Below are 10,972 nucleotides of genomic sequence, written 5' to 3'. Positions count from 1 at the left end.
AATGAATCTGAAATATATGAAAGTTTCATTTTTATCATTACATTATGGAAAATAATGACCTTTATCACAATATGCTAATTTATGAGAAGGACCTGTATATGTATATAAATATATATGAATATATATATTGTAGTGTTCTATGGGCTAGGTTAGCTTCGGAGCTTCACTACATTCATATTTAAATAACAGGTTCTCTCTTTTTTTAGCTAATTACAGCCATGTGACAGAGGTAACTGTGCGCAGATGGTTTAATTAGTGACATGAGACGTTAATTTTCTTTGACCCATCAAAATAAATGTGGTCATTTATTAACGGAATCAAAATTTAACATCAAAACATTGTACACTTGATTAGACTGGTCTGGTTTTGATTAATAAAACTTGGCACGTTTTACTTAATAAAAACAACAGACATTTTTGAAGGCATCTGGATTAATTACTGGCAAGATAGAAGAGTTTTAAAGATGGGAAATATGGAGGAGTTTAAAGGAAGATGTTGAAGGAAGATGTATGTCTGTAGACCAGAACAACACGCTCCTTCCAAACGCAGTTCGCCCGAGGTACACTTCGCGTGAAGCTCGTGACGACTCTTTACCTTGGCAGAGGATGGGTCCTCTATGGGCAAGAGGTCCCTGGCACGCTACCTTTCAGCATCTCCTCAGGGCGGCTGCGACTCGGCAGAAGTCGTGAGATACTCTGTTCTACAGAGCAAACTTCCTCAGAAGTTGTAGGGCATTCGCCTGGTGATAGTCACAGCGAGGCGCCGTGATCACAGCAGAGATGGATGACTCCATCAGACTGGAAAACTGAGTCTGAAGTTCCACTCAGCAGTGGAAAAACTCCAGAACTCCAGAACAGCTAGAACTCTCCCAGAACCTCAGAAGACACAGAAGACCAATAGTTCCAGGAAGTGTCGACTTTTAAAGAGTTCTGCTTCCGGTCACTTTAGTAAATCCTGATTGGTTGAAGCAACCAACAGGGTTGTGGTTCTAGTGATGTCAAAGGGTTTTTACAAGTCAAGAAAACAGCAAGAATGTTTTAGGAACAGACAGAGAAATGTTTTGGCGAAGTGAGAAACACTGCAGGTGCCAGTTTTCTTATTTACTGTCTGAGAGTTTTAAAAACACGACAGCCCGTTCTAACAACTTGTTTTTGACTGTCTCCGACTTTTGACCGACATCACTCTCTCATTTCAGACGGAAGATCACAAATGCATAATTACTTTGTAAAATAGACATTTAACTTGATTTCTAATTTAAATGAGGATTAAAAAATCATTAATACTGTTTCACAGTTGATTTAAAATGAGTGGTTCACTTCAACATTTAAAAATGGAATGAACTAAACACACTTTTGATTATCAAGATATTGTAAAATAGTGATGATAATATAAAAAGAGAGTGTTCTTTCAATTGATTAGTTCAGGATACAATTAGACAGTCTCTGGATGAGGTAATTTGTATTTCTGGATTCAAATCAATGAAATAACAGTTCCTGTCCCATGAAGGTCTTCAGAGGCAGGTTTTGGTCGGAGGCCTAGTCCAATACAATATAAATACATATATATGTATATAAATACATATGTGTATATATATACATATATGTGTGATACATATATATATATATATATATATATATATATATATATATATATATATACACACATGTACATACACACATACATGCATACATACATACACACAACTTCAAAATAAATTCTCAACCTGTACTGAAAACAGTTTCTGTGTCTCAGCGCCACCAGCTGGTGAGAGGTGGTGACGTCAGTTTGAACCCCGCCCACTGGAACCGGTACTGAAAGCATAATGGAAACACAACCTGTACCGTACCGAGTAGAGTAGAGCCGTGCTATACCGGTACTACAGGTACTAATGGAAAAGGGGCATAAGTGGACCGGGGGTTTGAGCTGGTGTTGAAAGAAGCGTGCTAATTCTGGTCAACAAACATACATCTTCCTTCATCCATCTTCCCTTTAAACTTCTCCATTCCTTCTCTTAAACTTTTCTATTTGCCAGTAATCTAGATGCCTTCAGAGGTGAATCAGCCTACAGTAATGTTCTGTTGTCTTGTTAGTAAAGCGTGCCAAGTTTTTATTAATCAGAAACAGATCAGCAAATCAATGTGTACATGTCTTGATGTTAAATTTTGATTCTGTTAAATAAATGACCGCATTTATTCTGATGGGTCAAAGATAAAATGGCATCTCATGTCACTGATTAAACAATCCTCACTGTTATCTCGGTCACATGGCAGAAATTTAACTCGAAAAAGAAAGAATCCGTTGTAATTAAATAATTAATATTCTTTGTGCTTGAACTAGCTTTAAGAATAATTAATTAGTAGTGTGTCTACAGCAAAGCTGTCCCTACATCACTACACTGACAATGCTTTCTGGAAGTATTCCTGAGCCCATTCTGTTATTTCCTTGACAGTGGCATTCCTGTTTGAGGTGCAGTGACATTTAAGGGCCCGGAGATCACGAGCATCCAGTAGAGTTTTACGGCCTTGACCCTTACGTACAGCGATTGTTCCAGATTCTCTGAATCTTTTGATGATGTTATGCACGGTTGATGATGATAACTTAAAAGTCTTTGCTATTTTACGTTGGCTAACACCATTCTGGTATTGCTGCACTATCTTTCTGTGCAACAATGGTGGAATTGGTGATCCTCTTACCATCTCGGCTTCTGAGAGACACTGGCACTCTGAGAAGCTCGTTTTATACCCAACCATGTTGTCAATTGACCTAATTAGCGTTCATGGTCTTCCAACTGTTCGTTATATGCTCAATTTCCTTTTTCCAGTCACTTATTGCTACTTGTCCCAACTTTTTGGAGATTTGTTGACACTGTGAAATTTTGAATCAACATATTTTTCCTTTAAAATGTTACATTTACTCAGATTAAACTTTTGATCTGTCATCTATGTTATATTATGAATAAAATATTGGCATTTGCCATGTCCACATCATTGCATTCAGTTTTTATTCACAATTTGTTGTGTCCCAACTTTCTTGGAATCCGGTTTGTATGTATATATATATATCAGTGTTTCCCCTACCATTATTCAAGCGGGACGCCCCGCCCCGTCTACCGAACCCCACCCCCACCCGTCTGCACTGACGTAACGTTAAACTAGCAGGTGTGCTAGTTAAAAAGCTAAAGGCAGCCTCTTCCTTCATGCTGAACCCTCACGCTGAACGCACCTCGCCACTCGAAAACTGTCAGTACAAACAGCGCACGGCTCAGATTTGCGTCTGTCTCGCACCCCGCCGACCCCCTGCCAAAAAAGAAACTACCTGTCGGTTAAGACAGCGCGTGGCTGAGATGTGTGTCTGTCTCTCTCCTCTCACACACCCTGGTCTAAAACTGTAAAACTGTCGGTGCAAACAGCGCGTGGCTGTCCTCTGTGTTCCTAGGACACCTATTGAGGTTTTTAATTTCATGTCGAGTATTCGTGGTGACGTCATTACGCCACCGTTACGTCATCGCGTCACGTGATCCGCACCGGGCGCGGGTTACCAAATGGATTTCTCCAAGCAGACGGATGGAGCAGAGCAGACCCAGTCTTGACAAACAGGTAGAAATGCATCAATAGTCTGGAAATATTTCACTAAAGATGAATCATCTGGTTCATCTACCGTAAGGAATCAGAAAATTAATAAACTTCCTGACTGTTTGGAGCTCGTTGCGAACCTGTGTTACACCATATTTTGAGACCGTAGGGGGCGGTGTTACATGCACTGTTGCAGGTCACAGAATATGGTGTAACACCAGGTCCAATCGACCGAACCAGAACCAGCTTCCTCTGACCTTGTTTCACAAACAAAAAGCAAAAAATATTAATCTCTAAACCTATAAAAAAAAATCTATAAACATATTAACCTCTAAAACTAAACTTAATGGGCATCACAGTTGGCTGTGGTGCGGGGTGGTCGACTCCCCCACTGTTTTTAGTTTCGTTTTTGACGTGCTGCACGTTTCTTCACGTTTGCAGCTTAATAAAAACTAATAGTTAAATTTTTCCTGTGACTTATTTGCTGTATGATAAATGGTAGGTGCATAATATATGCTCCCAATGTTTTGTTGGTCTTTTTTTTGTAAATAATGACCTTTTTTGCGGTTTTATTTATTCATTTATTTTTGTATCTTTAGATCCTATGATGTCATCAAGTACTCAAGTTCTACTCAAATTTTATTATGTCAATGTCGAGTTTAAAAATTATGTAGTCGTTCAACCCCTACTGTCCACAGACTTTCAAGTCTTACAGTCAGAGGAGGTAGCGCCACATTAATAAAACAGCGGCTTATCATATCACTAAAGATACAGTCCTTAACAGGTAAAAGAGTTTTGTACCGTAGTTTGTCTCAGGGAAGGAAGCTTCACAGCTGGAGCTCCAGCACCAAGTTTAACACACGCTTCATGTTCTATAGTGCTGCTTTAAATGGTGAAAAAGGTTCGTTTTCATCGGGACTTATTTTCGGCATTTTTTTGTTACACATCTGACAAATTAAATCTAAACCATCTCCAAATAATAGAGCCATTATTTTTTTCCTGCTCACCAGTTCTGCGACTTGCTCTCCGTCCATTTTTTTTTTTTTTGTGGCTGCTACGTGTCGTCTCTCCACCTGGAGAGAAGCAGGAAGTGTGGTGGGGGGGAGAGAGAGCGTGCGGGTAGGGGCTGAGTTTGGAAGTTTGGAGTGAGTGAGAGGATGGGGGCCATGTGGGAGAAGAAAGAACAGCAGAGCTGGTGGATTTTCAAGTAGAACTATATTGTTTATCCCTGGAGAAATGAGTGATCGTTGGTTGAACCTCAGATCCAGGAGGAACAATGTGGGTTCCGTCCTGGCCGTGGAATACTGGATCAGCTCTTTACCCTCACTAGGATTCTTGAGGGATCATGGGAGTTTGCCTATCCACTCTACATGTGTTTTGTGGACTTGGAGAAGGTATTCGACCGTGTTCCTTGGGGTACACTGTGGGGGGTGCTCCGCAAGTATGGGATTGGAGGCCCGTTGTTACGGGCTGTTCAGTCCCTATACAAGCGGTGCGAGTTTGGTTCACATTGCTGGCAGTAAGTCGGATCCCTTCAGGGTGGGAGTTGGACTCCGCCAGGGCTGACCTTTGTCACAGATTCTGTTCATAACTTTTATGGACAGAATTTCTTGGTGCAGCCAGCTGGCGGAGGGTTTCTTGTTCGGTGACCTCAGGATTCCATCTCTGCTCTTTGCAGATGAAGTGGTCCTGTTGGCGTCATCGTGCTGTGATATTCAGCTCTCACTGGAGCGGTTTGCAGCCAAGTGTGAAGCGGCTGGGATGAGAATCAGCACCTCCAAATCTGAGGCCATGGTCCTCAACCGGAAAAAGGTGGATTGCTCTCTTCAGGTCGAGGGTGAGGTTCTGGCTCAAGTGGAGGAGTTCAAGTATCTCAGGATTTTGTTCACGAGTGAGGGAAGAATGGAGTGTGAGACCAACAGACAGATTGGTGCAGCATCTGCAGTATTGCGGACTCTGTACCGGTCCTTTGTGGTGAGGAGAGAGCTGAGCTGTAGGACAAAGCTCTCTGTTTACCGGTCGGTCTACGTTCCTACCCTCACCTATGGTCATGAGCTCTGGGTAGTGACCGAAAGAATGAGATCGCGGATACAGGCGGTTGAAATGAGTTTTCTCCGCAGGGTAGCTGGACTCTCCCTGAGAGATAGGGTGAGAAGTTCAGTTATTCGGGAGAGACTCGGAGTAGAACCGCTACTCCTCCACGTTGAGAGGAGCCAGTTGAGGTGGTTTGGGCATCTGGTAAGGATGCCCCCTGGGAGCCTCCCTAGAGAGGTGCTTCGGGTATGTCCAACTGGGAGGAGACCCCGGGGAAGACCCAGGACACGCTGGAGAGACTATGTCTCTCGGTTGGCCTGGGAACACCTTGGAATCCTCCCAGAAGAGCTGGAAGAGGTGGCTGTGGAAAGAGATGTCTGGGCCTCCCTGCTCAAGCTGCTGCCCCCGCGACCCGACTTCGGAATAAGCGGAAGATGATGGATGGATGGAACTATATCGTTTATATCGAAATAATGTCAATTTATATCGCAAAAATATATATACCAATATATTAAAAATATCGAGATATGGCCCAGCCCTACTGGTATGTATTTAATTAAAAGTTTTTAAAAATCTTTCTGTGTAAATATCTCATGTGAACACCCACAGCTTATACACAGGTGCGGCTTATATATGTACAAAAACAAATTGTGTTGTTTTTTTTAAGTGTGCATGGCTTATAGTCTGGTGCACTCTTTAGACCGGAAATTATGGTATATATGGTGGTGACCATCTTGAATTTTGTTTTGGCAACTACATTTTCGATAACGACCATTCTTATGCCTAGATGCAGCCACACATCAAAACAGAAGTCGACATATCTAATTTTCAAGTTATACAGCTCACAGGGTTTACGTGTATACGTTTAAGCCATCTTGTATTTTGATGTGGCACCAGAAGCCTTTCTTACGCCTAGATGCAGTGACACGTATAAATGGAAGTTGGTACCTCAATTATTTGTCAAGTGATCATGCTCACAACACAGACGAACAGAGGGAGGATATTTCTAATCCCTCTCTTCACTCCACGATGGAGGACAACAAAATAACTTACTTTTCCTTCCCAGCTAGTCTTGAGGCAAACTTGGTGTACCAGATGGCCACATTGAAGGCCATAGAAGCCAGTTCAAAGACTGCATCCTGCTGGGCACTACGGAGAGATCAAGAAAAGATAGAGATATTTTTCATCATCGAGCAGTAAGACTTCCATTCATTCATGTATCCTGACACTAACAATTACCAGAACATGCCCAACTTTAACCCTAAAACCCTCTGAAACTCAGTAGCTAGTCATGTCTGACAGTGTTTGATTCAGTTATCAGGAAGATGTAGGTAAAGGTTATGGATGTTTATCACCAACTAATGTTAAATTAAGTGTGTGAGGTCAGAGAGTGTTTGTCTGCTCAGAGAGGAGCTGATTTGAGGCTGCATATCCAGTTGGCAGACCGAGGTCCCCTGTGACTGTCTGATGAACATTATAAAAACACTTCCTGCCTCACTGTTTGGTGCAGATTCTCACTGACGAGGCTCTAACATGTCACATTGTACATCTGTGAAAGCGTTCTCATGACCGTCTACCCTTGCAAGTAAAGACTGGTTAACAATCTTCTTGTGTCCTCAGAGTGGCTTATTAGAGTAAATGATTATTTAAGATGATGAAAGGATATTTATTTATCCAACATAAATAAATAAGCCAAACATTCTTAAATTAGGGTACTTCTTCCACTCAAGACATTTTTTAAACAACTTCTGTGCTTTTACAGGGTTTTTCCAGGAACTCTGGGGTGTGCTTTACACTGCTGTTACCAAGGAAATGAAGAACAATTCACCCCCAGGAGTTTTACCTTGGTATGTTTCCTTGTAAGGTGTCGGTCCACTTAAAGTTCTGGATGAACCTCATCTTGTTTTCTTGTGTAGTTCCATCCAGAGAGACAATGAAGCCTGTTTGAGTTTCACACGAAAAAACAAGACAAATAAAACACATAAGCAGCTGGTTCGTTGTAAAGTTTAAGAACCTGAAGACGGTTAATAATAAAATCTAAAGTCAACGTGGTTCTCTGATAGATTTACAGCATTATCATTCATTATGAGTTCTACACAGTTCCACTTTCAAAACTCAAATGTTCAGATTCCTGTCAAGTCTAATTTGGTGTAAAAACATTTACTTTCAATTACACCACACATATATTTATGCAAAATAGGCATTGCACAAAACAGAACTTGCGTGTGTGTGGGGGTGTGTGTGGGGGAGGGGGGGGCAGTCTTTCCTTGTGATAAATGTATGATCTCAGTCAAACAGCTCAAGTCTTCTTCAAAACAACATGAGGTTCAATTTGTAAAACTGTTTCAGTTAAGTACCAGAAAACATTGAAAATGTTTAAAGACTAACTTGTTGATGTCAAGTTGCAACATACAGCAAATACAAGGGCTGAGGGCAAGAAGTGACCCTTGAGAAATCTGAATCCGGCCTTCAACATCCTCATACAAAGATGAAACAATATGAAATAAATGAATGAAAATCAAGGTTTTAGTTGAGGCTTTTGAAGAAATTTACTGTCAGGTCTGTACTGTCTTCACCAGTTTACAAAATAACTACTTTTAGACTAAAACAGGCCTACATACCCCTCTGCCAAGATTTTAAGGGTGAAAGGTTGTGCTGGGAAAAGCAAACACAAGACTATGTGTCAACAAAAACACTAAATGACTGCACTTTATTATCCAAGATCTGATGCCTAAATTAACTGTTGCAAGTGTTCGATGAGTTGACGCGTTCTCCTTGAACACAGTTGGGTTTTCTCCTGATACTCTCATTTCCTCCCACAAACAAAAGACATGCATGTTGGGTTCTAAATTGTCCTCAGGTGTGTGGCTCATTCATTATCATTATGTGTTCCTGTGCTGGACTGGAAACCTATCCAGTACAGGGTGTCTCCATTTCTCACTCAGTGGCTGATAGAGATACACTGCCTGGCCAAAAAAAAAGTAGCTACCAAAAAAAAAGGTCACACACTAATATTTCATTGGACCACCTTTAGCTTTGATTACAGCATGCATTCACTGTGGCATTGTTTTGATAAGCTTCTGCAATGTCACAAGATCAATTTCCATCCTGTGTTGCATTAATTTTTCACCAAGATCTTGCACTGATGACTAGGCACTAGGTATGATGGGTGCATCACTTCACCTGCCTCTCTTCTTACCCCAATGTGCCCATCACTCTGGAACAGGGTAAATCTGGACTCATCAGACCACATGACCTTCTTCCATTGCTCCAGAGTCTAATCTTTATGCTCCCTAGCATATTGAAGCCTTTTTTCCAGTTAGCCTCACTGATTAGTGGTTTTCTAAAGGTTACACAGGTGTTCAGTCCCAATCCCTTGAGTTCCCTTCACATTGTACGTGTGGAAATGCTCTTACTTTCACTATTAAACATAGCCCTGAATGCTATTGTTCTTTTTCTTCGATTTGATTTCACCAAACGTTTAAGTGATTGCCGATCACCATCATTCAGGATTTTTTTCTGGCCACATTTCTTCCTCGAAGACGATGGGTTCCCACTATCCATCCAGTTTTTAATATGGGTTGGACAGTTGTGGCTGAGTGGTTAGAGCAGTTGTCCTCCAATGCAAGCGTTGGGGGTTCGAATCCACCAGCAGTCACATGCCAAAGTGTCCCTGAGCAAGACACTGAACCCCTCATTGCCTCCGATGTGTGTCCCATCGGTGCATGAATGTAATCTAAAGCACTGATTAGTCTCTTTAGAATGATTTGTTCAATTACCTTTGTAGAGATCTAGTAGAGTGCTGCATGAATGGGTAAATGAGGGCACAGATTGTAGTGTAAAGCGCTTTGAGTGTCTTGATAAGATAGAAAGGCGCTATGCAAGTACATCCATGTACAGTCCATTTAACCCAATGTTAGTATTTGCTGCAACCTCCTTAGATGTTTTCTCTGCTTGATGCATGCCATCATGCAATGATTTGACCCTTCTCAAACAGACTAACATCTTTTCCACGATCACGCGATGTGTCTTTCAACATGGTTGTTTAAAAAATGAGAAGCAACTCATTGCACCAGTTGGGATTAAATAACTTGTTGCAAGATGAAAGATAATCGCCCATGCAGTAATTATTCAATAGGAGGCTCGTACCTATTTGCTTAGTTAAATCCAGGTAGCGACATTTTTTTTGGCCAGGCAGTGTAGATAGGAACTCACCGTGACCCAAGAGATTTATATTAGATCCTGACCGATATGGAAATTTTGGCTATCGTCGATGCCAATACTGGTCCGTGACTGTTAATGCCGATGACAGATATATTGGCTGAAGATGTTTTAACTTTGTTCACCCCCAAGAATCTAAGTAAACAGCTACTTTAAACCTGTTTGAACTCTTGAAGTCTTGAAACAGTCTTCCTAACATGTATTCACATCTTTTTTCATCCACCATTCACCATAAAGTTATCAAGTGTATTACAAAAATATAAAATAAACAAAGAAACATCTGCCTGTTCATTGTTTCAATAGACAGTTGATGGTGAAGGTCTAATTAGTATTGACAACAGCAGAGTTTATTTTTCTTTGTAGAGAAGTAAAGATTTCAGACAAACAATGTACAAACAGGATTCCCAAAAAGTTGGGACGCTAAACAAATTGTGAATAAAAACGGAATGCAATGATGTGGATGTGCCAGCATCTAATATTTTATTCAGAATAGAACACAAATCACAGATCAAAAGTTTAAACTGAGAGAATATATCATTTTAAGGGAAAAATCTGTTGTTTCCAAATTTCATGGCATCAACAAATCCCAAAAAAGTTGGGACAAGTCCATTTTTACCACTGTGTGGCATCCCCCCTTCTTCTTACAACACTCAACAGACGTCTGGGGACAGAGGAGACCAGTTTCTCAAGTTTAGAAATAGGAATGCTCTCCCATTCATGTCTAATACAGGCCTCTAATGCCCCTTTTCCATTAGTACCTGTAGTACCGGTACAGCACGGCTCTACTCTACTCGGTACGGTACAGGTTCTGTTTCCATTATGTTTTCAGTACCGGTTCCAGTGGGCGGGGTTCAAATTGACGTCACCACCTCTCACCGGCTGGTGGCGCTGAGATGCAGAAACTGTTTTCAGTACAGGTTGAGAATTGATGTTATTTTGAAGTTGTGTGTATGTATGTATGCATGTATGTGTGCATGTACATGTGTATAAATATATATATACAGGGCCTTCTCAAAAAATTAGCATATTGTGATAAAGGTAATTATTTTCCATAATGTAATGATAAAAAAGAAATTTTCATATATTTAAGATTCATTTCACACCAACTGAAATATTTCAGGTCTTTAATTGTTTTAATACTGATG

The 10,972-nt window shown here is 40.8% G+C and overlaps 1 protein-coding gene across 1 annotated transcript in view; it reads right to left on the bottom strand.

The window, feature by feature from the left end:
- The window catches only part of brox (BRO1 domain and CAAX motif containing), a 69,655-nt gene that overhangs the window by 47,481 nt on the left and 11,202 nt on the right, over window positions 1-10,972 (bottom strand). The window contains exons 4-5 of the mRNA XM_037685715.1: window positions 7,450-7,546; window positions 6,660-6,755 (exon numbers count right to left, since the gene is read on the bottom strand). Coding sequence (XP_037541643.1) covers window positions 6,660-6,755; window positions 7,450-7,546 — 193 coding nt within the window. The remainder of the gene's footprint in view (window positions 1-6,659; window positions 6,756-7,449; window positions 7,547-10,972) is intronic.

This window comes from Nematolebias whitei, chromosome 12, assembly GCF_014905685.2.
Source record: "Nematolebias whitei isolate Nwh7 chromosome 12, NemWhi1, whole genome shotgun sequence".
Lineage (NCBI taxonomy): Eukaryota > Metazoa > Chordata > Actinopteri > Cyprinodontiformes > Rivulidae > Nematolebias > Nematolebias whitei.
This window is presented reverse-complemented; position numbering and strand designations above follow the sequence as displayed.